At 37.7% G+C, this 24270-nt stretch overlaps 1 protein-coding gene across 28 annotated transcripts in view; it reads left to right on the top strand.

The window, feature by feature from the left end:
• The window catches only part of KDM4C (lysine demethylase 4C), a 405440-nt gene that overhangs the window by 196675 nt on the left and 184495 nt on the right, over positions 1-24270 (top strand). For 27 of the 28 annotated variants that reach the window (XR_008713536.1, XR_008713537.1, XR_008713538.1 and 24 more), the window contains 4 exons: positions 12791-12984; positions 16035-16273; positions 18499-18812; positions 22270-22378. Coding sequence is in view for 25 of the 28 variants with exons in the window: in XM_055578102.1 (XP_055434077.1) it covers positions 12791-12984; positions 16035-16273; positions 18499-18812; positions 22270-22378 (856 nt within the window). In the remaining 3 variants the exon portion in view is untranslated. Of the gene's footprint in view, positions 1-12790; positions 12985-13715; positions 13838-16034; positions 16274-18498; positions 18813-22269; positions 22379-24270 lie in introns of those variants that run through there. The other variant, XM_055578115.1, reaches the window with a different exon arrangement.

The following is a 24270-nucleotide window of genomic DNA, read 5'->3' as shown; positions in this document are numbered from 1 at the left end:
GAACGCGGGATTAGGTTGCCATTTCCTTCTCCAGTGCATGAAAGTGAAAAGTGAAAGGGAAGTCGCTCAGTATATTATATTTGTCTGTATTTGTTATACTGATTCGGAATCCCCCCTTTTCTAATGTAATTCAGTTTTGAGCTAGCTAACGGTCTGTTTGGAGTACTCCAAGGAGGGTGAAATTCTGTTCAGATTTGTAGCTGTCAATGAAAATTTTATGATAATACAAAGAATGGACTACAGAAGAAGAAGATTTTACTTATTTTTTGAAATTTATCTGGAATAATTTCAGTATAAATAGGTTCCATTACATTTTTACAGTTAATCAGCCCATTAAATACAATAGAAGTATTTAACTGTAAATAATAAATACATATGTGCTCTTAACTTTATGGTGAACATAAAAAGAACAAAACTTCCTTCTGAAATTTTTGTTGTATCTCAATAGATTAGATACTTATAAAAATAGCAGAATAATATCCTGTCAATAGACATTGGCTTCATTAACTGTATAAGCATCTGTTTTCTAAAATTATTTTATTTAATGATTAATAGCCATTTAAATTAGGCCATCTTTCTGTTAAAATAATCAGTTGGTTTCATAAGAACTGAGTGACTGTTCTTATGTTCATTATGTTTGGAATATAATGCCAGAAAATACTGATCAGAAGTGCTACCTTAAAAATTTGAGTGGATATTGGAAAATATTGTTCCCCATTCCTATTTGAAATGAGAAAAAACTAAGCATAAGTGTACAGCAAAAAGTCTGGGGTTCCTGGAATCCTGCAAATATAATGAGTTAGTATTGTGACAGTTTTCCAAAGAGCTGGCCTTTCTCTCCTTTAAGGTATGATTCAGTGGAAACCCACTTCATTTGTATTGATGGGTATATGTTATGTAGTTGTGAGATGAAGGTGAAGATTCTGGAGTGCCAGTGCATTGATAGAAGCGTAGTTTGTTTCAGTGATGGCTATTTTTTACATGTAGGGGGAATGGAGAGTTTTTAGGCTCTGGACATGACTAAGTTGAAAACAGATAAAAGGGTTAAAAACAGAAAAGAAAAAAGATAAAAGCATTAAAAAATAGGAAGGAATGAAAGAGGTGTAAGCCTAGAAGAATAAAGGATAAATTTTTGATCAGCTGGTTAAAATATCTGGTTAAGAAAGATTCTCCCTTTCCATTGTATACCCACGTTCTGTAATTCAAGATTTCTCTAGATACTCTAGCCTTAAAATTGTCTGAATTGAAGAAAAATTTTTAAATACACTTTTTATTTAACTTAAAACATATATGCAAAATTTATATATATTAATTTATATATAAGTAGATTCATTTGTACATTTCAATATGTAATGTGAAAAATTATTAACATACCTTATATCCTTTTTTTTTCTTTTTAAGTCTTTGAATCTGTATAATTTAACACACAGCACATCTTGGTTCATACTAGCCATATTTCAAGTGCTCATGGCCACGTTACCTGCTGACAGCATAGACTTGGATATGAGGCTACCCCAACCTCAGTCACTCATTTCTGTGATAATGTTTGGCATACACTAAATGGATGGTAAATGTTTAAAGGAAAAAAAGGAAGCAAAGAAATGTAATAGCATATGTTTGTTACTCAGACCTGTGTGTATACTCACTTACTGGTTAGATGACCTTGGGTGGCCTCAGTGTCCTCTTATGGGAATGTGATACTTGTTTCTACTTTCCAGAATTATTGTGAAGAGTTGATAAACATCCCCCCCCACCATGAGTTATATGAACATACTGAGTATTAAATTATCTGTTACTATAAAGCTAGTTTTGTGGTTTCGAATATAATTGTATTTCAGGCTAGTTACTGCTTTTAACTCTAAATTAGTTATCATCATCAGTCCCTTTCTTTGTTAAAAAGAGGTCATTATCCCTAATATTTTACTCTAGGTAGTATCTTTGTGACTACTTAAACAGTAATGAATTGTTGTATCTAATTATGTTAATAACATCCTTAATTCTTATTGTCATGACTAAGGACAGTGTGTTGTTAAAAATCAATGAAATTGAGACTGTTTCTCTTCCCTTTATTCTGTATTTATGAAGTTCTTTTAAAGGGCAAGTTGTAGTGTACAAACTTTTGGGCTCTCAAAGTAAGTGAATGGTGATTCCACGAATGTTTGGCACTTTCCCATTTGAAACACAGTCCCGTATTTTCAGAACTTCTGTGTTTGGAGTTGTAAGACAGTTTTGCTGAATGTTGTAAACTAATGTAGTAATTTGGTTGTGCCTTGAAGATAACCAATAACCTTCAAAAACATTAATTTTCTGGGGGAGACTAGATTTTGATAAAAACCTAACTTTTCCAATTGTTGATTTGAATTTTTGAAGGAAATAGGTATTGATGTGCTATTTGTGTTTTTAAAATATGAGTCATTTTCAAGTCCTCATGGGCACATGTTACCATACTGACTGCACAGACTGGGATTTGTAATTGTTCAGTGCAATTAGACAGTTTCTTACAGTGCTTGTTGGTTTTAAGATAACACCGACTATTCATGTGTCAGTAGAAGACTGCAATATATGCTTCATTGAACACATATGTATTCATAACAAGAGCTTGCCATCATTGGCTCTTCTCTTCTTTTTGATTGTCTAATTCAGTAAATCTGTTTCATCCTATGCATTGGTCCCTTTTTTTATATTTGTTAAGAAGTTAATGATCTATGTGAAAAATTTAAATATTACTTATCCTCTTTGGGCTGTGATATGCTATGACTGACGTTCATTGGAACTTTATGTGTAAAAAAGAATATTTTCCTGTGTATGTACAGAAAATTACTTTTTAACTCTGAGATACAAGTGGATAGCATCTCATGTCTCTTGAAACTACATACATGGAACCATCTAACACCAACCTCTTATAGGACACCTATTTTAGAGGAATACAATAGAGAAATGAATTCCACCTCTACACTCACCTTATTTCTACCTGGCATCTATTGAGCCTTCAGTTTCTGTTTCTCCAAGAGGGGAAGCCAAGGAGTTGGTCTGATAGTAGCCATCCAGGGGCTGGATGTGCACTGCACTGAGTTCCACCCGTGACGAGGGCCCAGTCCTCTCACACTGTTTCTCAATCCATTACAAGTCCATAGTTGCTCTTGATTCTTGATAACACTAGGAACCTCTGTATTCTTGTTGTCAGACCAACTTAAAGCACTTTGTATAATGCTTATCCTGTTTGGCAGGCTACAGTCCACAGGGTTGCAAAGAGACACGACTGACTGACTAACACTTTCACTTTCTATCCTATTTAAAACAGTAGACATATGTAACATTTATAGCAGTGTCGACTAAAAAAAGATGTACAACTTGAGAGTTGTGAGTTTTATTGGGGGCAAAATGAGGACTGCAGCCCAGGAGGTGGCATCTCAGATAGCTCTGAGAGACTGCTCCAAAGCAGCAGTGGGGGAAAGTCAGTATATAACGTTTTGATGAAGGGGGAGTCTGATACCATGAAGCACTCATTTTACGAAAGTTTTTTTGTTAGTCATGAGGATCTGATGTCATGAAGGGATTTATTGCTTCTGTAGATATGAGGAGATGCAAAGATTGAGATCATAAAATCTGTTCCTAAAAATATCCAACTATCTAAAACACCTGTCCCACCAGATTCCCGGAAGCACAGAGTGCCTCACTCAATCCTGAATTCCCTCAGGGGTTGTTGAAGGTCAGCAGCTACAGCAGCATGGGGTTCAGTCTCCATAGAGGCAGATGGCAAATGCCTTTGCTATTCAGTCATTGGCAGTGCTCTTCATCTTCAGTTCAGTCACTCAGTTATGTCCAACTCTTTGCAACCCCATGGACTGCAGAACTCCAGGCCTCCCTGTCCATCACCAACTCCTGGAGTTTGCTCAAACTCATGTCCATTGAGTCGGTGATGCCATCCAACCATCTCATCCTTTTTCATCCCCTTCTCCTCCTGCCTTCAATCTTTCCCAGCATCAGAGTCTTTTCCAATGAGTCAGTTTTTCATATCAGGTGGCCAGAGTATTGGCAGTTTCAGCTTCAGCATCATCCTTTCAATGAATATTCAGGATGGATTTCCTTTAGGATGGACTGGTTGGATCTCCTTGCAGTCCAAGGGATTCTCTCAAGAGTAGATTCTCTCTGGTGTAGTCAATAAAGCAGAAGTAGATGTTTTTCTGGAACTCTCTTGCTTTTTCGATGATTCAATGGATGTTGGCAATTTTATCCCTGGTTCCTTTGCCTTTTTGAAATCCAGCTTGAACATCTGGAAGTTCACAGTATGCATACTGTTGAAGCCTGGTTTGGAGAATTTTGAGCATTACTTTGCTAGTATGTGAGATGATTGTAATTGTGCGGTATTTTGACCATTCTTTGGCATTACCTTTCTTTGGGATTGGAATGAAAAGTGACCTTTTCCAGTCCTGTGGCCACTGCTGAGTTTTCCAAATTTGCTGGCATATTGAGTGCAGCACTTTAATAGCATCCTCTTTTAGGATTTGAAATTGCTCAATTGAAATTCCATCACTTCCACTAGCTTTGTTCGTAGTGATGCTTCCTAAGGCCCAGTTGACTTCGCATTTTAGGATGTCTGGCTGTAGGTGAGTGATCACACCATCATGGTTATCTGGGTCATGAAGATCTTTTTTATATAGTTTTTCTGTGTATTCTTGCCACCTCTTCTTAATATCTTCTGCTTCTGTTAGGTCCATACCATTTCTGTCCTTTATTGAGCCCATCTTTGCATGAAATGTTCCCTTGGTATCTCTAATTTTCTTGAAGAGCTCTCTAGTCTTTCCCATTCTGTTGTTTTCCTCTATTTCCTTGCATTGATCCCTGAGGAAGGCTTTCTTATCTCTCCTTGCTGTTCTTTGGAACGCTGTATTCAGATGCTTATATCGTTCCTTTTCTCCTTTGCCTTTTGCTTCTCTTCTTTGCTCAGCTATTTGTAAGACCTCCTCAGACAACCATTTTGCCTTTTTGCATTTCTTTTTCTTGGGGATGATCTTGATCACTGCCTCCTGTACAATGTCAGGAACCTCTGTCCCTGGTTCTTCAGGCACTCTGTGGATCAGATCTAATCCCTTGAATCTGTTTGTTACTTCCACTGTGTAATCTTAAGGGATTTGATTTAGGTCATACCTGAATGGTCTAGTGGTTTTCCCTACTTTCTTCAATTTCAGTCTGAATTTGGCAATAAGGAGTTCATGATCTGAGTCACAGTCAGCTCCTGGTCTTGTCTTTATTGACTGTATAGAGCTTCTCCATCTTTGACTGCAAAGAATATAATCAGTATGATTTTGATATTAGCCATCTGCTGATGTCCTTGTGTAGAGTCTTCTCTTTTGTTGTTGGAAGAAGGTGTTTGCTATGACTAGTGCAGTCTCTTGGCAAAACTCTGCTAACCTTTGCCCTGCTTTATTTTGTACTCCAAGGCCAAATTTGCCTGTTACCCCAGGTATCTCTTGACTTTCTACTTAGGCATTCCAGTCCCCTATAATGAAAAGGGCATCTTTTTTGGGTGTTAGTTCTATAAGGTCTTGTAGGTCTTCATAGAACCATTCAACTTCAGCTTCTTTGGCATTACTGGTCCAGGCATAGACTTGGATTACTGTGATATTGCATTGTTTGCATTGGAAACAGAGATCATTCTGTCATTTTTGAGACTGCATCCAAGTACTGCATTTCGGACTCTTCTGTTGACTATGAGGGCTACTCCATTTCTTCTAAGGGATTCTTTCCCACAGTAGAAGATATAATGGTCATCTGAGGTAAATTCGCCCATTCCCGTCCATTTTAGTTCACTGATTCCTAAAATGTCAATGTTTACTTTTGCCATCTCCTGTTTGACCATTTTCAGTTTGCCTTGATTAGCAGAGACATTACTTTGCCAACAAAGGTCCATCTAGTCAAGGCTATGGTTTTTCCTGTGGTTATGTATGGATGTGAGAGTTGGACTGTGAAGGAGGCTGAGCACCGAAGAATTGATGCTTTTGAACTGTGGTGTTGGAGAAGACTTGAAAGTCCTTGGACTGCAAGGAGATCCAACCAATCCATTCTGAAGGAGATCAGCCCTGGGATTTCTTTGGAATGAATGATGCTAAAGCTGAAACTCCAGTACTTTGGCCACCTTATGCGAAGAGTTGACTCATTGGAAAAGACTCTGATGCTGGGAGGGATTGGGGGCAGGAGGAGAAGGGGACGACAGAGGATGAGATGGCTGGATGGCATCACTGACTTGATGGACGTGAGTCTGGGTGAACTCCGGGAGTTGGTTATGGACAGAGAGGCCTGGCGTGCTGTGATTCATGGGGTTGCAAAGAGTCGGACACGACTGAGCGACTGAACTGAACTGATGTACCTAACATTCCAGGCTCCTATGCAATATTGTTCTTTACAGCATCAGACTTTACTTGCATCACCAGTCACATCCACTGCTGGGCGTTGTTTTCGCTTTGGCTCTGTCTCTTCATTCTTTCTAGTGTTATTTCTCCACTCTTCTCCAGTAGCATATTGGACACCTACTGCCCTGGGGAGTTCATCTTTCAGTGTCCTATCTTTTTGCCTTTTCATACTGTTCATGGGGTTGTCAAGGCAAGATACTGAAGTGGCAAAGCTCTTGGTAAGTGCCAACTTGTAGTTGACAACAGTCTATTTTACAGATACAAAAAGCTTAGTCCTTGTGGGGTAGTTACCATTGTTATGCTCTGTTTTTCAAATGAGAAAGTTTTTCAAATGAGGTAGCTGAGGCACAGAGAAATTTAATAACTTGATCAAGGTTACATGGCTGGTTAGTGTTGAAGCTGGAATTTGAGTCCAATTTTTAAGTGTCAGAGTATGCTGCATTGTGGGTTTTGTTGTTTCTCAACAAACTGTTGTCATGCTTTCTTTTTCTCCTCTTCCAAGGCATTATAATCCAATATAGAATTTTAAAAGAAATAATGTTATTTTTATGTATTACTAGCATACTGTTGATTGGATAGTAATAACTTGTGGGTTTATGTTATTCAGAAAAATTTAACATGAATGGGTTTACTGCTTTATCGAATACTTCCATTGTGCATGCTTAGTTGCTCGGTCGTATCTGACTCTGTGCGACCCCATGGACTGTAGCCCACCAGGCTCCTCTGTCCATGGGATTTTTGAGGCAAGAATACTTGAGTGGGGGGAGGGAGGGTTAAAAAAAAAGAGGAAAGAATACTGAGTGGGTTGCCATTACCTCCCCAGGGGATCTTCCCAATGCAGGGATTGAACCCGTATCTCCTGTGTCTCCTCCATCGCAGGCGGGCCTCCATTAATATATCTTAAATAAAACATATGGCAGTATCTTTCTATATGTTGCATATAAGAGTCTTTTTGCTGCTGTGACAGACGTTACAGAGGACTGTTGGCTCAGTACTCTTCCTTGTGAGTTGTCCTGTTAGTCATTCTTCCTTCATTTCATCCTGTCTTTGTCAGTTCAGGCTGGCATTATTTCTTCTAACATAGGCCCTCACAAATTTGGTTGGTCTTCTTTGCACCTCAGGGGTATCCAAGCCATCACACAAGAGTATCTTTACAGGCCTTTCCTGGATAATCACATCTCCATTCCTGGCTTCTGCTGAGATGGTTGATCTGATCCATGATTCACATGCCTAATCTCTTTAGCAAACGTCTATCCAACCAAACCACTGGCCCAGTCTCCAGAATATACTCTGTGGATAGGCTGAGAATTTTCTAAACTGTTTTTTTTTTGCTTAGCAGTTCCTTTCTCAGTTTCTTTCTTTCTTCTCTTGTCTTACAGTAAGCAGACAAGGCAAGCAAAGCTGAACCTTCCATACTTTCATGGGAAATCTCAATTTCCAAATTTGTAATTTTTAAGTTCTACCTTTCACCCAACATAACACAACTTTTCCACTTTTCACAACAGGGATCCCCTCTCCTCCAGTGTCCAATACCATACTCCTCATTTACCTCTGAGACCTTGCCAAAAGCACATTTAGCACATGTAGCAATACTCTGTTCTTCATTATATATATATTATATATATAGTCTATGATGATGAAAGCTTTCTCTACTCTTTTCCTCCCCTAAGCCACTCCACATTTTAAGCTGGTTGTTACAGAAGTGCTGCACTTCCTAGTTCCAAAAATTTGTATTAGTTCCCTTGGACTGCTGTAATAGAGCCACCAACTGGGTGAATTACAACAATAGAAATTTATTGCCTCAGGGTTCTGGAGGCCAAAAATCCAAAATCAAGGTACCTGTAGTTCTCTCCTCCCTCTGAGACCCTCCCAGGCTTCTTCCTGGCGGCAGAGTTACTCCTCGATGGCCTTTGCCTTGTAGATGCATTACTCCAATCTGTGCCTCCATCTTTACATGGCTTTCTTCCCTGCATGTCTGTGCCTCTTCTTTTTTGATATGGGCACCAGTCCTACTGGATTAAGGGTCCACTCTACTCAGTAACACCATATGTAATTACTTCTGCCTTAACCCTGTCTCCAAAGTAGGTCTGTATTCTGATGTACTGGGGTTAGAACTTCCAACTTACTTTTTGTGGTTGGAGGGGAGATACAATTTAACCCATAACAGCCACATCAAGTGGCTTAGCAGGTTTGTTATCTTATTTTAAGTTATTCTTGCCTTAGTACCTTTTTTATTGTTTAATATTTATTTTTTATTTACTTATTTGGCTGCTCTGGATCTTTGTTGTGGCATACAAACTCTTAGGTGTGGCATGTGGCATCCAGTTCCCTGACCAGGGGGATCAGTCTGGGGCCCCCTGCATTGGAAGTGAGAAATCTTAGCCACTGGGCCACCAGGGAAGTCCCTTTCCTCAGTTCCTTCTTAATTACCATTTAATTATTATAAATAGACTGGAAAGCAGAATAATTTCACATGTTTGCATACCTTCAAAGTCTTCCTTATCAGATACTTGCGTGTGAAAGCTCCTCCCCACCTCCCCCCATTAGCCATACTGTGTGTCACAAAGAGAATATGTTCAAGTAATACCTCAGTTTGGTTTTTTTTTTTTTTTTTTATTATTAAGCCTCAGCTTCTTATTTTATTAGTCATATATTGTGGTTATATGAAATTTCCAATACTACAATTCAGATGACTAGCTTAGTATTTGCTACCATAGAAAGTTGCTGATTTTTAGAAACATTTTCATCTTGAAATTAGATTGCTGGTTTTCAGTATAAATAACAGCATGAATTCGACTTCCCGGGAGACAGGAATAAATAATCATCACTCTGTGTAACAAGTCTTAGAGTAGTGAAATATGGAAGAGTTCTGTGGTTATAGACTCCTGGACAACTCCCTTTAAATATGAACTTAGCATTGCGTATTGCATAAACAATAGGTATACTCTTAAAAGAAACAGTAAGAAAAGCCATCTCTATTAGTGTTTTGAATTCATATCCAAAATACCTTGCTTGAGAGTTATTACCTGTAATTGCTTTTTGTACCAATATGTAGTCTATAATTTCTTTGTTCCTAAATGGGATTGTTAATGTCTTCCATTCTTTATGCTAGTAAAGTCACATTGCACATTCTATTAAATGTTGTTAGTAATCTTTAGGGCTTTAGATGAATGTGTTAATTGTCACTACTGACAAAAGTAGATTTTCTCTGTGCTTTTAAAGTTTACTTCCGCTATTTTTGGACTTACCTGGTGGCTCAGTTGGTAAAGCGTTTGTATACAATGCGAGAGACCTGGGTTCGATCCCTGGTTGGGAAGATTCCCTGGAGCAGGAAATGGCAACCCACTGCAGTACTCTTGCCTTGAAAATCCCATGGACGGAGAAGCTTGATGCAGGCTACTGTCCATGGAGTCTCAAAGAGTCGGGCAGGACTGAGCGACTTCACTTTCACTTTCAACTATTTTCGACTCTGGCATTGTTCCCTTGCATTATTTTGGGTATTTTATGCCTGCATTTCTGAATATTTAAAATTGAAGGTTAAACATATATACGTATGTTTTTAAGGAAGTCTTGGGGTTTATTCTTTTCTTAAATGTTTTATCTTTAGATAATTGTAGATTCACATCCAGTTGCTAAAAATAAGACATATAGATCTTGTGTATCGTTTACCCTGTTACCCTGATGGTAATTTCTTGCATAACTATGGTACAATATAGGAAAAGGGGATATTGACAGTGATAGAGTCAAGATACAGAATATTTCCACCACTGCAAGGATCCCTCACATTGCCTTGTATACCTGAACCCCCCTGCTTCCCTCTCACTGTCATTTCTTCCCTTAACCCTGGCAACCATTAATTTGTTCTCTGTTTCTATAACTTAGGACATAAATTCTTATACTGAGTCAGAGAATCAGTTGAGCAATGGATCGTGTTGTATGTGTACAGAATTCAAGACTTCCAGGAGAGAGGGATAGGAAATTAAAATGTAACACAAAATTCTTTGATGCCAAGGCAACTTATAGTATCTATATTATCCACTCCTTATTTTTCTGCAAAGCAAATGTTAGTAACACTGTACTCAAATAAGAGAGTTTCTGCAGGTGAGTCTAAATTTCATTTCTTCCTTTAGTGAAAGGTTGCATCTTAAAGCAAAATATCTTCAAATATCTAGTGATCCTTATTTTTCGTATTTCTGAGCCAGTAAGACTTAAAAGTGACTCAAAACTCTCTTTTTATAGGCATGCCTCAGAGATTGGGGATTCAGTTCCTTTCCCCAGAAAAAGCGAGTCATACAAATTATTTGGTTCCCCAGTGCATATAAAAGTTATGTTTACACTATATTGCAGTCTATTATGTGCAATAGTTCTATGTCTAGAAAAAAGTATATATTTTAATTAGAAAATATTCTATTGCTAAAAAAAGTTAACCATCACTTGAGCCTTCAGCAAGTTTTATTCTTTTTGGAGTAGTAACATCAATAATCACTGATCACAGATCACCCTAATAATGAAAAAGTTTGAAATGTTGAGAATTACCAAAATGTAACACAGAGATATGAAGAGAGCAACTGCTGTTGGAAACTGCTGTAGGAAAAATTGATTAACTTGATGCGTAGTTGCCACAAACCTTCAATTTGTTGAAAGCAGTTTATCTGCAAAGTGTGTTAGAGGAAAGTGCAATAAAATGCAATGTGTAATAGAATGAAGTCTGCCTGTACTTAACTAATAATAGAAAGCAGTGATGTAGATAAATAGTACTCCATTCAGAAGGATAATTGGTACAATTTGCATTCAGTGTTTAGGATGAATTTTCTTTGGATGGCAGAATGGTGAGCTGGAAGGCTTTGTGGTAGGATCAGAAGTATTGAGGTAAGGAGGCTCATAGTGACTCTGCTTTGGGGTTGAATAGGAATATTCATTTGACTTGCAGTGGAAGAGAAACCTGGATGTCTCACTAGTGGAGATAAAGCTTAAGAGGTCTTGAATGCCAGGTTCAGAACATTAGACTTTATTTTAAAGGCAAAGCAGAATACTAGTAGTATTGAACTTGGAAATGAAAGATTATGAGATATTTGAGGGAGATTAAAGCGACAGCTATGAAGATGAATTGGAGCTCCGAGAGACTGCAGCAGGGAAATTAGTTAGCTTTGTTATACTAAGTTTCAGAGTCTGACAGTGAAGGTGTCCTGGTAAAACGATTTATGCAGGTAGGTGAAGAGCTAATTGTAGATGATGACAGACTGGATTTCTAGGGGTCAAAGGGAAGGGAGGGATTAGGAAATGTTGATTGTGAATATAGGAGAACAGAAGGATTATCATAACATAACAGCAGAATTTTTTTGGAAGTTGGAGAAGTTGCTTTTCAGCACATTAGACTATTAGCCATGTCCTGAAATGTTCTGATTTTCCCTTTTTCTTGAACTTTCAAGTCAAGATTGGAACTCTGTAGAGGAAGTTTTGGATGGGAGGTTATTAGGAAATTTTAAATTAATTTGCATAGAGATAATTGTTTTCCCAAAGTATTGAAAGATTTACAGTTTCAAGTCTGTTGTTGAGTCAACCAGTCTGTTGCCAGGTGTGTAAGGGAGATTAAAGGTATGTTAGTTCCATCTTTGAGACTACCTCTGTTTCACTGGTTAAATTCTGCCTGCCTGGAGTATTAGTCTGGACACACTTTAACCTGTGTGAGGTCTTTATAGGAAACTTTCTAATGACTGCTAACTATGTATTCATGAGAATGGAAGTTCTAGTGGGTTCAAAATAATCTTTTCTTTGAACTTCTAACCTTAATACTGTTCTTCCTAATGGATACGATTGTATAGATGATGCTGGGTGTTTCATGTAATATGATGTAGAAGAGACTGTTTATTTGCTCCTAATTGTTGGTTACTTTGTGAGAGTGTATTTGTTAATAAACATTAAGGTGATTAATATGTGTCTTGGAGAAAATTTATTTCAATCTATTGGTTAAATTATTCTAACCACACATTTATTCGCTACTTTTATTCATTGCCAACCTAGATTTTCTTTTGTATAATATTCAGTGCAGCGAGGCATCCTTGTGCTGGAAGGGTATTCCTTCTTTGCAGGTGTGCTTTCAAATGTGTGCTCTTTCCTTTCAGTTGTTCTTGATACACTTTCCAAGAACTATGCAATGCATTTTAACATCTTACTCTCATTTATAGATGTGAATATACAGATTGTCACCTCCATTCAGGAGAAATTGAGTTTATTACTCACTGAATGTTTGAAAATATAAAACATTATTTTTAATTATGTAGTGACTAAGTATTCATGAATGGTACACTCAAAGAACAACTCAGTGTGACTTTATGTAGTTACCAAAATGTCTAAAGCACTCCAACCCCATTGTGTTTCAGTGCACTTGCAGGAAAGACATGGTGAAAATTTCTATGGATATCTTTGTGAGGAAATTTCAACCAGACAGATACCAGCTTTGGAAACAAGGAAAGGATATATATACCATTGATCACACAAGGCCTACTCCAGAATCCACCCCTGAAGTAAAAGCATGGCTGCAGAGGAGGAGGAAAGTAAGAAAAGCATCCAGGAGGTAATGATCCTGTCCCCACCCCATCCCACTTGTGGTTACTCAGTTAAAATGGGTCCTTGAGCATAATGTTCTTAAAGACTATTTATTTGCTTTTCTTCTGTTAAATCATTGTATGTTTATTTACTATCTTACTGAAAATTTGAGGCAAAGTATTTGTAGTTCTTTGGAAGTGCAATAAATAAATAGAGGGCAATAAATAAATAAATGTAAAAAGAAAGGTCTGTTGTGTTGCAGTGCATGAGAAATAGAACAGTTGTAGAACTTCTAAACCCCTTACACGAATGTATTTAAAGTCTTACGGGTGCTGTCTACTCATATCCTTATTTTTGTCAGCTTCAGTAACTTGGTTTCCAACTTTTTAATCTGGCTACTGATTTTGACTTTTGGTAGTTCTCTTCTTCGTTTGTCAAACATCTCATATTACTTTCCTCATTGGGGAGCTGATATTTTGCTGCATTATGCACACTCGGCTTTGTGCTTTCACAAGATGTCAGTCAGAGCATGTGGTATTTCTCTAACGTGGTGGTCTCTGTGTAATGTATCCTACATTCCATTTTTGTGGCCAGGGCCATCTCAAAAGCCTTTAGGCCTGTCGTGGTCATCTTGCTGTCTTAAAACACATTAAACTGGGAGTGTGTTTTGTCGCTCAGGTCCTCAGGCAACCTTTTTAGGTTCTTATTTTCCAGGTTTGTGTTGTATTTTTACTCTCCAATATTACTCATTGTTTTTCTTTCAGATTGTAAAAGTAATATTTGTGCATTGGAGAAAATTTGTAAAATAAGGAAAAGAATAATGAAGGAATCCCAAATCACCCATTACCACACAATCCAGAGATAACCAGTGTTAACATTTTGTATATATCCTTTACATATATATTTCTTATTTATTATATTATATACCTTTCCAAAATTGGGGCCATGCTCTATTAGTAATTTGACCAGTTTTGTGTTTTTTCATGTAATTGAATGATTTGCTACAAAATTTTTAATGCCTGCATGTATTTTATCTAATCTCCTGTAGTTGGACCTGTAGCTTCTTTCCAGTTTTTAGCTACTAACCAAAAAACACTGTAATTTTAAATCTTTGCCCACACTTCTGATGTTTATTTTCTGACTCTCTCTCTGTCTCTCTCTCTCTTATTTTTCCTCTGACAATTTATTTTCTGCTATTTTAGAATGCTAGTGAGTGGAGGAACCTTAAGAACATGGAATCAAACCAGCATTTTATAAGAGATATACTTGAGGCACAGAAGTAGTAGCAGAATTACAACCCAGATGTTCTTATTTCACCCTATAGTCTACAGCAGGAATTTTCAAACTGTCACTTTTCAAATCAATTTAATAGGTTAGGAACAGCATTTTAAAATTAGGAAGTTAAAGAGAGTAGAATGTGTCGTAGTCCTTCCCATGAGGTGATGGTAAGTATTAATCATGACATGTGTCAGCATCAGTGTGTGTGTATCGTGTCATCATCTGAAGTGTATAACTCACTGTGGGATGCACTCTGAGAAGTTTGGGAAACACTGATTTGGAGAGTAAAGGTGCTAATCCACATTGCCAAAAAAAATTTGCTGCAGGAGACAGTAGTCAATCTTCAGTTCAATGGCCAATAGAATGTCTTGAGAATTATTTTTAATGGATAGAATACACAACACTCTAATTTAGGTGTATAATCTGGTCTCTTAGTTACTAATCACAGTGGTCCTTGTTGGTTGACATTGAACATAGATATGACATCGAACAGATGTGAAGTGTCTTTCAGTAGGTTAAAATAATCAGTGGTCTTTACTTACCCAGTTAGAAAGCCTAATGTTGAGGGGCTTATTATGCTCACCTTTGCTGGCTTGATCATTGAGTTTGCTGATTTCCCTTAGGTAATATACTGTATCTAAGGAAATCTAATGAAGGGAATGATTCATTGAAATCTCAAAAAGATGTCAACCTTTTAATTTTATGTGTGCTATGCTATTCATAATGTAATATTCCACATAGACCACTGCATGGGTTTCAGTAAAAGTGATGATGATATCAGTACTGTTACTTCTAGCAAATTTACCAAAGCCAGGTTATCCCTGGCTACTCCCTTTATCTTATGGGGACTTCCTATAGGATAACACTAATGTCGTGTATGTATGTGTGTGTGTGTGTGTGTGTGTGTACATACTCTGAAATACATGTTGATTTAGTTTGAGTTATAGCTATTCTCAAATGAAAGTGTTAGAAATGTTGTGTCATAAACAGAACGCATCTACAATAAAGCTATGAAGTGACTTGCTGAAAAATACTAGAAGTGGAATAATATAAAAATGGTGTCCACTCTGAAAATAAATAGTACATTGATATAAGATGTTAAATACATGTGGTTAGCCTTCTTCCTCTCTTAATTTCTTCAGCTAATGATAATTTGACATTTAATCTTAATGATTTTCATGCATATTTCAGAATTATATGAAACAGGCAAATACAGTCACCAGGTCACCTTGGAATGTAAATAATCTACTAAAATTTTAACAACAGCTTTATGGAATCCCTTTGTTTCCTTTTTCTTTCTTTATTATCTAAATATTGTTTGGTTTTATCCCTGTGTCATGATTTTTCACTTTATTTTTTATGTTAAGCTTTCTTTTAATATGGTTATAAAGTTTTGTTGTTGTTGTTTAGTTGCTCAGTCTTGTCTGACTCTTTGAGACCCCATGGACTGTAGCCCACCAGGCTCTCTGTCCATGGGGTTTTCCAGGCAAGAATACTGGAGTGGATTGCCATTTCCTTCTCCATATAAAGTTTCAACAGTGACTTTTTCCCAATAGTGTTTTAATAATCAATTATTTAGAGTTGTTTTAATTTTAATTTTTAGTAATTTGTTATTAAAACTATTGTTAACATTTCAGTTTAAAATTTGATCTGTTAATCATGGAGATTATCTTTGTATATTACAATTAAAAACCTGTTTTTTATTCTGTTTTTTCAATAAGTGAATATAATGCTTATGTATATATTTTTTGCTGTCCTTTGCCCACATTGTGTTCTGACTACAGCTTTTCTTGTTAATAGCTTCCAGTGTACTAGTTCTCACTCTAAGAGGCCTAAGAATGAGGAGGATGAGAAACTGTCAGCTATAGTTGGTGACGCAGAGGGACCCACTCCTGACCCGGATCCAGGTGATCTGAAGGATGATGGAAAGCCAGAAGAAGCAGTGAAACTAGCAAACACAGAAGCACCTTCAGAGGGAGAGGCCTCTGTTAGCAGGATGCAGCTGGATCATAATTTGTCAGATAATATCAGATTCTCAGGTGAGAAAGTAGCTGATTATGTTTCATGTATTAGTAGTAGGTAGTTGCTGATCTTCCTTAAGTCTGTGTTTTCTAGGACAGATAACTTACTTTTCCACAGAGCTTAACCAGTAAGCTATCTAAAGCTATGAGGTAACTGAACTAGAAGGCCAAGGAAGTGTTATAAAAGCCAGAAGTACCACTGTTCTGGGTAATGAAATTTTAAGACAAATAGCCAGCAGTACCTATTTCATTTAATAAAAAAGAAGATTCTAAAATAGAAAAAAAAATTTTTCTTTTTGGTGCAACTCAATTTACAATATATAATACATTTTTGGAAATCTTCTCTTGAATTCACATGGAATAGAGAAAACCAACTATAGATAATTCTTTGCAGATTCTTAGCTTTCAAATTAATTTTAAGAAGAAAATAAAGATTAAGATTTTACAAAGTAACATCAAAAATCATTCAGTCCTGTGAAATGACATATATAGTCCCCTGGCTGTTTCTCTGTGCCAAAGCCATCATCTATAAATCTCAACTGATTTGCTTTTCCCCTTTTTTGTAGCATATTTCTTTGAAACTGTTTTTATGCTTTGCCTCTTTAATACTTGTGGGAGATTTTCCCCTTTTTCTAATGGTGCTTATTGGTAATTCCTGTCTCACTCTCATTCCCCTCATCTATTCTGTCTTTCTGTTGTGGCGCTCTCCCAAATCCAGACATCCCCGTGCTTTCTCTTCACTCAAGATGTGTTATCTTTGTCTGGACTGTTGTAGAAGGTGCCTTCTTCCTGTTTTTCCAGTGTCCACTCTAGTCAACCCTACTAGTCAGATCTCTATTTGGCAATTGTAGTGATCCTTTTAAAAGAGTCAGCTTAGGTCTTGGCCCTACCATTTTCTTGTTCTTATTCCACTTAGAGTAAAAGAAAAGTCCTGATCATTGTTCTAATTAATCAGTCCTTGGCTTCTTCTCCATTCTTATTTCCTTTTGCACTTGAAATGTCTGTGTTAATAGAGTTTAAATCATGGACATTTTACCCAGTGAGTTTGTATTTAATTGGATATCTAGACAAATAAATATGTAATTCCTATCTAGTATGCCAAGTACCACTATCAAGATGGCATACCAAGGAAAGACCCAAAATAGACAGGAAGCTGAACTGGCAAGGTTTCTGGGAGTAGGTGATAGCTGAATTGATTTGTAATGAATGCATGGAAGATAAAGTGAAGAAGGTAGGGAAGTGCAGAGACCAGTTATGCATTATACACATGCTCAGTTGCTAAGTTCTATCTGACTCTTGCAATCCTGTAAACTGTAGTCTACCAGGCTCCTCTGTCCTGGGATTTCTCAGGCAAGGATACTGGAGTAGGTTGCCATTTCCTTCTCTAGGGAATTTTTCTAGCCCAGTGGTTGAACCTTCATCTTCTGAATTGGCAGGCAGATTCGTTACTTCTGAGCCACCAAAAATCCCTAGTTATGTAATGTATACAGATATTTCTTCGTTGTCCCTCACCATGGTTTTTTTTTTCCAAGTACATTGGGTTAAATTGATTACTTTACGAACTACTGAGTGGTTTAAGCCAAGGGTACACAGCTTTATTTGTTCTGTTGCTACCTAGTTTCTAGCATTTTGACTTCTGGGTTTTAAGACCTGACAGAGCATTTAATAGAAGATTTGGCATGGTGCAGTGTTTGAGCTACTATGCGATAGGTGAATAAAATGGTGCACACTTGTGTATGCCTAAGAGAGGGAGCAAGCTGTAGAAGTAAACTATGTGTGATATTCCTTTCGTTTCTGTGCTGTCCTTGTACTGTGCAGGATTAGTTTAAGAAATCATTTTTATTGGACCTGCACAGTTTTACATGTGTTTTACATGTATTTACAGTTTTACATCCTCTTGAGTTGGAATGTTTCATCAGTAACATATATTTGAACTAAATTCTTATTTTTTGGAAAGATCTCAAATTGCTATTGCTTAGGTAGGTATTGTTACTGCCATGGCTTTGGACACTGGTTTACATTAGAACCTCTTTTTAATCCCTTATTTTGTCAGTAAATATATTATTTTGCTGCCTTAGCAACTACAAAGGCTGCATAGTGCTTTGGTGACCTTTTCCACTCAGGTCTTCAATGGAAATTTAGAGGGGATGTTTGGTGATAGACATTTAGTTGAGAACAGTTTAACAATTCTTAGCAATAATATGTTGTAACATTTATTAACAGGCTCTTGTTTTACTCCTTAGGAAACGTCTGCCTAAACACATCTGTAGCAGAGAAAATCAAAGCTGAGGCTGAACAAACTTGTGCTGCAATTCCACCTTCAAATCTCAGCGAGGCTGACGAGTCCATATTTAGTGGCCAAGTGACATCTGAGGAATCGGAGCCACGCAAGCTTCCATGGCCAAAGTCACCTGAGTCATATTCCTCTGTGGCAGAGAGTAGCAGTGCTTTTACTGAGGGAGAAGAGAGTGATGTGGAAAGCCGTGGGAGTGGCCTTGAACCTGGGGAAGTCCCAGCGGTCCCCAGTGGCCAGAGAAATGGCTTCAAAGTCCCCAGTGTATGTGACAGTGTCAATTTTTATCATATTTATTGTATTGTCAAGGCTTTTTCTGAAAACAGCACGCTATGCATGGAAATCTTGCTGTAGGGCAGAAATAGCATCTTACATTTATAGGTCTTAATCTATTTCCTTCAATGACTGGGAGGTAAGCTTTCTGCGAGCTCTGGCTAACCTGGTGATAATTCAGAGAACATGGAACTTGTGGCCTTGTGTTGGGGTTTAATTTTCTTTCTTTTTTAGTTTTTCTAACATTAGTCTCTTTGTTTTGAGATCTTTGTAGATTTATATGCAGTGGTAAGAAGTAGTGTAGCAAGATTTTATATACCCAGTTTCCCTCAGTAGAACCTCCTTGGAAAACTAGGATAGGACAGCACAGTGATACTGACATTGATATAGTCAAGACATAGAATGGTTCTGTCACCTGCAATATTAGCCAGACTGGAAATAATTCACCTGCAAGACTCTCACCTCTTTATGCCAGTGCTTAATATCTCTGGGTCCTAGGCTTCTCTCAACCTCTATTTTAACATTAGTGCTCTTCTGGTTATGCTTTTCCCTGATTCTTGCCTCATGGACTCTGAATCTAGGACCAGGCTGAACCTTCTGTCTCTACCCATGCTGGAACCAGGCCTTCTGCCACTTGGAAAACTCAAGATCCCTCTTGATTTCCAGCTTCCTCATTCTAACCCTTTGCAGAAGGCCTCCCTGTTTCTCCTATGTTCTTGTATGATGTTAATACTATATGCTTTCAGCATAAACTGACTGCGAGTATATCAGCCAAGCTACAATTGTGTGTTGTGATTGTCATAATTTGGTAACCTCTTTTGACCTAAACAACTTGACAAAGGAGTTCAGGTGGATGAATAAGGGAAGCCTCAAATGTTTGAGCTGATCAATTGTGCTGGCTGCTGCTGAACAGACCCAGTTCTGGATTGCTCCTGCTCATTTTAGCTCAGAAGAAGCCTTTTGTATTTTTGAGTAGCAAGAGAGAGTAAATAAAGACATCAATTTGGAATGCCCTATGTATAAGTAGTTTTAAAATGTCCAATAAAATGTAGATAATTTCCTAATTTCCCTCAATAACTTTTTATCATTTTTTATGCATGCTTGTCCTACTGAAGTATAAAATATATCTCAGAAACACCCGAGAAACAGAAAGTTGTGATCTAATTTATTCGAAAAGGTAGCTGAGAAATTTGAACATAGTATTCACATACCAGTAAACAAAATTTACAACTTAGTTTCATGTACAGATTATTTGTAGCTGGATAGATACTGGGATTCTAGACTGATGAATAAGTCAAATGCCTGTTTTTATTTGGTCTGATTCTTTAAACTAGAATGGAACTGAAAATAACTTTTCTGTTCTCTTACTGTTAACCTTCATCTTTATCATTTCACTGAACAAAGCCTGACTGGCCAGGAAGGCAAGTGCTGTTGTTGAGGGCTGAGGAATTGGTTTGCACTTGTCAGAAATAGTTGTGTGGTGTTCTCTTCTCATCCCATTTTGTCAGACTTCTAAGTCCTTCTAAGTCATACAGACCTGGTTCATTTTTGTGTAGTGTGACCAGTGTTTCTTAGTATCGAGTGTAATACTGTGTGTTTGCTGATAGCAGTCAGCTTCAGTCATCCTTCTCAGGAAACATCAAGTGAGCCTAGCACGTTCACACATTACATGCTATTCCTGCTGTCCAAAATGCTCCTCTCCCAGAGAGCTAAATGTGCTGCTTTGCCATTGCTCTCAAGACTCCACTCAGATGTCTTCACACCAGAAAGGCCTTCTCTGATGATCCCACATAAAATAACCTCCTCCCCATCTTTTTCTATTCTTTCTCATGCGGTTTTTTTATTATTATTATTACTGCATATTTACTTAATAGTACCTGATGTTTATGGGCTTCCACAGTGTCTCAGTGGTAAAAGAATCCGCCTGCCAAGCAGGAGATGCTGGTTTGATCCCTGGGTCGGGAAGATCCCCTGGAAAAGGAAATGGCAACCCACTCCAGTATTTTTGCCTGGGAAATCCCATGGATAGAGGAACCTGGCGGGCTACAGTCCACGGGGTCACAAAGAGTCAGACACAACTGAGCAACTGAAACAATAACAGCAACCCAATATTTACTTTTTACTTTTTTATTGCCTCTGGCCTACCCCATCTATATTGTACTCCTTGGAAGCAGGGACCTGGTAGAAATTTTTCCTGCTCTAGCTTACTCTTAGAGCAGTGTAGCACATAGTAAGGGCTTAATAAATATTTCTTATTTTTGACTAAATTATAATTTCTCACATTCATTTTTAGCTATTATAAACCACAGGCAAATCTCACTCTCTATCATTACTTTGTGAACCCTGCTTTGATTAGAGTGTTGTCACACATTTTCTCATAAGCCTGTTTATGTGTCAGATGTTAGCATAGTTTCTTTCCTTCCGAGTGCTGCTGCTTCAGCGTTAGGGAAATTTACGAGACTCCTTTCTTTTGCATGAACCACTGATGCAAACACACTGGATTTGAACTCTTTCTCTTAACTAGCAACTCTGCCACTTTTTTTTTTTTTTTGATTGTATGGATGAGAAAGCTTGTAAACAGAGTCTCTCTGAAAGATGTCAGGATGCAAACGACTTTTTCCTCTACGTTTGAAAGAAAAATGTAGTCCAGGCAGCTCATGACAAAAGATTTGACATAGAATTTTAGTGGTTTCAGGATGATGGTTATGTGTCATATTAAACAACAACAACGTGTGATTTCCTGTTGGTCCTCAGAGAAGTGAGGATTCATTTTCCAGCGGAAGGAAGAGAGTACAGCTTCACTTTGGCTGTATTGCCTCCTGAAGACAGAAAGCACACAGTCACATGTGACCAAATGCCATGGTCCTGGATTGTTATGAATATATAGTCCTAAATTTAGATTATCTTTAAAGGACTTTGAAAACTCTCTAACAACCGAGTTTAATATATTAATATATTAATATAATAAAGCACTACAGGTAGTGCTTTAATATGAAATGAAAGGATAGTTCAGTGATTCCTTTGCCAGTAAAATTACTAACAGAATAGCTCCTATTTCTGTTGACTTTGCCATTTAAATTTCTTTAACAAACTTAATTTCTCAGGTGGTAAAACAAGTACAAGAGTTCTTTATAATTTATTTGTGGTGAACGTGAAGTTGCTCAGTCGTGTCCAACTCTTTGTGACCCCATGGACTGTAGCCTACCAGGCTCCTCTGTCCATGGGATTTTCCAGGCGATAGTACTGGAGTAGATTGCCATTTCCTTCTCCAAGGTATCTTCCCAACCCAGGGATCGAACCCAGGTCTCCTGCATCGTAGACAGACGCTTTACTGTCTGAGCCACCAGGGAAGTCCAATTTGTGGTAAGTCGTTGTAATGATAGTTTTTTTGTTTTAAAACAAGTCTTTAATGGTGAATATTTCTCCCCTATTCATGTTCTGTAACCAGAGAACAGAAGGTGAAACCAAAACTGCTAAAAGTTGGCGCCACCCACTTAGTAAGCCTCCAGCAAGATCCCCAATGACCCTGGTGAAGCAGCAGGCAACGAGTGATGAAGGTGAGCTTGCATTGTTTTTCAGTATTTATTCCATGTAAACTGTGTAATATTCAGAATTTATTCTGTCAGTTTGTTGTAACAAACTTTTCTAAAAAAAACTGCCTGGTAGAAGAGAAATCGGAGAAGGCAATGGCACCCCACTCCGGTACTCTTGCCTGGAAAATCCCATGGACGGAGGAGCCCTGGTGGGCTGCGGTCCCTGGGGTCGCTAGGAGTCAGACACGACTGAGCGACTTCACTTTCACTTTTCGCTTTCATGCATTGGAGAAGGAAATGGCAACCCACTCCATTGTTCTTGCCTGGAGAGTCCCGGGGACGGCGGAGCCAGGTGGGCTGCTGTATCTGGGGTCGCAGAGAGTCGTACACGACTGAAGTGACTTAGCAGAGGAGAAATCTGACCAAGTGGCAAATATATACCTTAAGGAGATCCTGAGTAACACACAGTTTATTTAGAACTAAGATTTTAGGGATACATACTTGTTTCACATAATCAAGCAGTGTTAAAGTCTTCCTTTTTTATTTGGTGGGTAAATTGGTTGTTTCTGACATTTGCCTTAAGACCTGCCAGAAGAAGTTGACGTCCTTTCTTTCAGAGTATCAAATCATGGAATTAACATGCTTTGTATTTCTTTGCATTGCCTCTGATTTTAACCTGACTTCTTTAAATTTATCCACACCATCTGAGTCAGAAACTACATGCAGGACTTCTGTATCCTGTTACACCCGGTGTGTCATGGAACACCCTTCCTCTTTGACTATACGAATGGGGCTTGGCATGAAGTTGTTTTATTTACAACCAGCTGCTATTCTTAGATGTAACATTTGTCTGTGTGGTTTACCTCTCTTTACCTCTCTTTCTCTGTTTTTCAAAAGATTTTTTTTTCTTTTTCTTCAGTCAGACCACTGACCAACTGTTTATTCCTTCCAATGTCTCATAGCTTCATAAGGTGTCTTTTTTTTTTTTAATCTCTAAAAGGATCAGGTGAAGCAGGTGTTCTGTAAAAAGCCCTTTGGGATGTTATCCTTTACTGGTAGAAACTGTTAATTAAGGTCCTTGTCTGTGGGGATGCTGTCAAGGGAATAACATGAATCTTGGGTTCAGACTTCCATCTAGTTTAAATCCAGTTTATCAGAGTACATACCCTTAGCAGATTTTTTTTCCCTTTTATTCACTGTCTTCTTTTATGCTTCATGTTTAGTTAGGAGGAAAAAGTTTATCAGTGTAGGGATCAAATAATGATGGTAGCAGTGTCTATAACACCAGTTCAGGATGGAATTCTGCCTTGAATAATAAAAGTAATTAAACACATTTGCCTTTATTTCCATATGTCATCATGTTCAGTTTTTATTTCTCCAACTTTATTGTATCCAACACAAACCATTTTCTCCTTATTGTCAAAATAAAGAATTTTTTTGTATAAAGTAATTAATATTCACTGTGCATTACTCATGAATTTTCTTGACCCTTCCCCATTATAGCCTATAACAACAGCAGAGCTTCTTGGAAGGGAATATGCTGTCCTGATACATAAGGAAAACTGCCTTCTCCTATTTCTTTATCGTCCTGGCAAGTTTATTTCTGTGTGAATCATCACAAATTGGTCCAGAGTTTCTCCGTGGAAAGCAGTTCTGATTTTGATCACTATAGCTTGCAAAATTTCTAACTGGATTGGTTTAACAGGGAGATCTCAAAGGTCTGAGGTTAAATATCTTGCTGATACACTGGTGATTGCAGCTTTTGCAGCAGCTTCACCCTCTATTTTTATATGTTAAGAACTCCTGGGGTCCTCTGGGGATTTCTGAGAATTGAAAGGAAAAATCAGAGAATTATTGTGATGGCTTAAGATTTTTACAAGCTTCTAAATTGAGAATGGAGAGTATTCTGTGTCCTG

This window comes from Bubalus kerabau, chromosome 4 (assembly GCF_029407905.1).
Source record: "Bubalus kerabau isolate K-KA32 ecotype Philippines breed swamp buffalo chromosome 4, PCC_UOA_SB_1v2, whole genome shotgun sequence".
Classification (NCBI taxonomy): Eukaryota; Metazoa; Chordata; class Mammalia; order Artiodactyla; family Bovidae; genus Bubalus; species Bubalus kerabau.
This window is presented reverse-complemented; position numbering and strand designations above follow the sequence as displayed.